Source organism: Colobus angolensis, unplaced genomic scaffold (genome assembly GCF_000951035.1).
Source record: "Colobus angolensis palliatus isolate OR3802 unplaced genomic scaffold, Cang.pa_1.0 Scaffold28, whole genome shotgun sequence".
NCBI lineage: Eukaryota > Metazoa > Chordata > Mammalia > Primates > Cercopithecidae > Colobus > Colobus angolensis.
Genome location: NW_012116043.1, coordinates 6,036,475 through 6,037,851, shown reverse-complemented (window position 1 = coordinate 6,037,851; position 1,377 = coordinate 6,036,475). Strand labels below are relative to the sequence as shown.

Genomic DNA, 1,377 nt, shown 5'->3' with positions numbered 1-1,377 from the left:
GCCGAGATTGTGCCACTGCACTCCAACCTGGGTGACAGCAAGACTCTGTCTCAAAAAAAAAAAAAAAGGGTTGGTTTTTAAAAAAATCTCTTTAATGTTTGGCTTAATTGAAGACAGCTGGATTCTTATAGCTACATCTGCAGTCAACCGCTTGCAATATGTTGCTGTAATTGAAGTGCATAAAGAAAATCCAACCTCAGACCTATAATTGGAAAAGTGGGGAGTATTTTAATAGATCTTCAAATAACATAATTTCATTAATATTACACCAAATTTGACAGGTGGTAGTTTGTTAAAGGTTGTTACAATGTGAAAACAATGTATATTGAATTTTTCATAATCAGATTAAAATTAGTTTGCATTTTGAATGGATATTTTACCATGCAGTTTGTAACATGCATGAGTTACTTGTAAACTACAGGTTAACCGACTTACGCAGACATTCCAACTGTTGACACCCGTCACTATACAGTTTCCAAAAATCACGTTCTTTACTATCACCACCCACGTCATTAGGTCTTTGAGTATTGGAAAACTGGTAACTTCATGGTGGCAGTAACAATGTTATTTCATTTTTAAGGCAAATGTTATAATTTATTGAAATGCTTTCAGTTGTTTCCCCTGAAGTGCTAGAATTACTTCATTTTTAAGAAAATATCTGCAGCTGGGCGCGGTGGCGCACACCTGTAATTCTAGCACTTTGGGAGGCCTAGGCGGGCGGATCACTTGAGGTCAGGGGTTCGAGAGCAGCTTGGCCAACATGGTGAAACCCTGTCTCTACTAAGAATACAAAAATTAGCCAGTCGTGGTGACAGGCGCCTGTAATCCCAGCTACTTGGAGGTTGAGGCAGGAGAATCGCTTGAACCTGGGAGGTGGAGGCTGCAGTGAACTGAGATCGCGCCACTGCACTCTAGCCTGGGCGACGGAGCAAGACGCTGTCTCAAAGCAAAAAGCAGCCAGTCTTGCAACTCAAACAGCTGCGACTTATTAAATGATCTAATTAAATGCAATTTAAATTTCTTATTACGGTTAAGACCCGAGGACGGAAACTGAGCTCCCGCTGGGATAGGGCCCAGGGCTTGCATTTGGGATGGGTCAGAGCGACCGAGAACGCCAGCCCCTCCGTCTCCCGAGGCTCATGCTCGCGTTTTAATTTTCTCAGAAAAGCCAAAAGCCGTGAATCCGATCTACGAAAGCGATTACCACCCCGAGCCCCTGACGGTCGAGGTGCAGATCCAGCTGAACCAGTGCCGCTCGGCGGCGGAGGCTCTGCGCATGTTCGCCGTGTAGGGCGTGGGCAATAAAGGCTGTTCCCAGCACTCCCGCCTCGGCGTCTGTCCCGCCGCGCGCGTCGGGGTGGGCGGGTGTGGCGCAGG

At 46.0% G+C, this 1,377-nt stretch overlaps 1 protein-coding gene across 1 annotated transcript in view; it reads left to right on the top strand.

The window, feature by feature from the left end:
- LRRC43 (leucine rich repeat containing 43) overlaps positions 1-1,320 on the top strand; it is a 34,668-nt gene extending 33,348 nt beyond the window's left edge. The window contains exon 12 of the mRNA XM_011948499.1: positions 1,164-1,320. Within this exon, the coding sequence (XP_011803889.1) occupies positions 1,164-1,291 (128 nt within the window). The 3' untranslated portion in view covers positions 1,292-1,320. The remainder of the gene's footprint in view (positions 1-1,163) is intronic.
- The last annotated feature ends 57 nt before the right edge of the window (positions 1,321-1,377 follow it).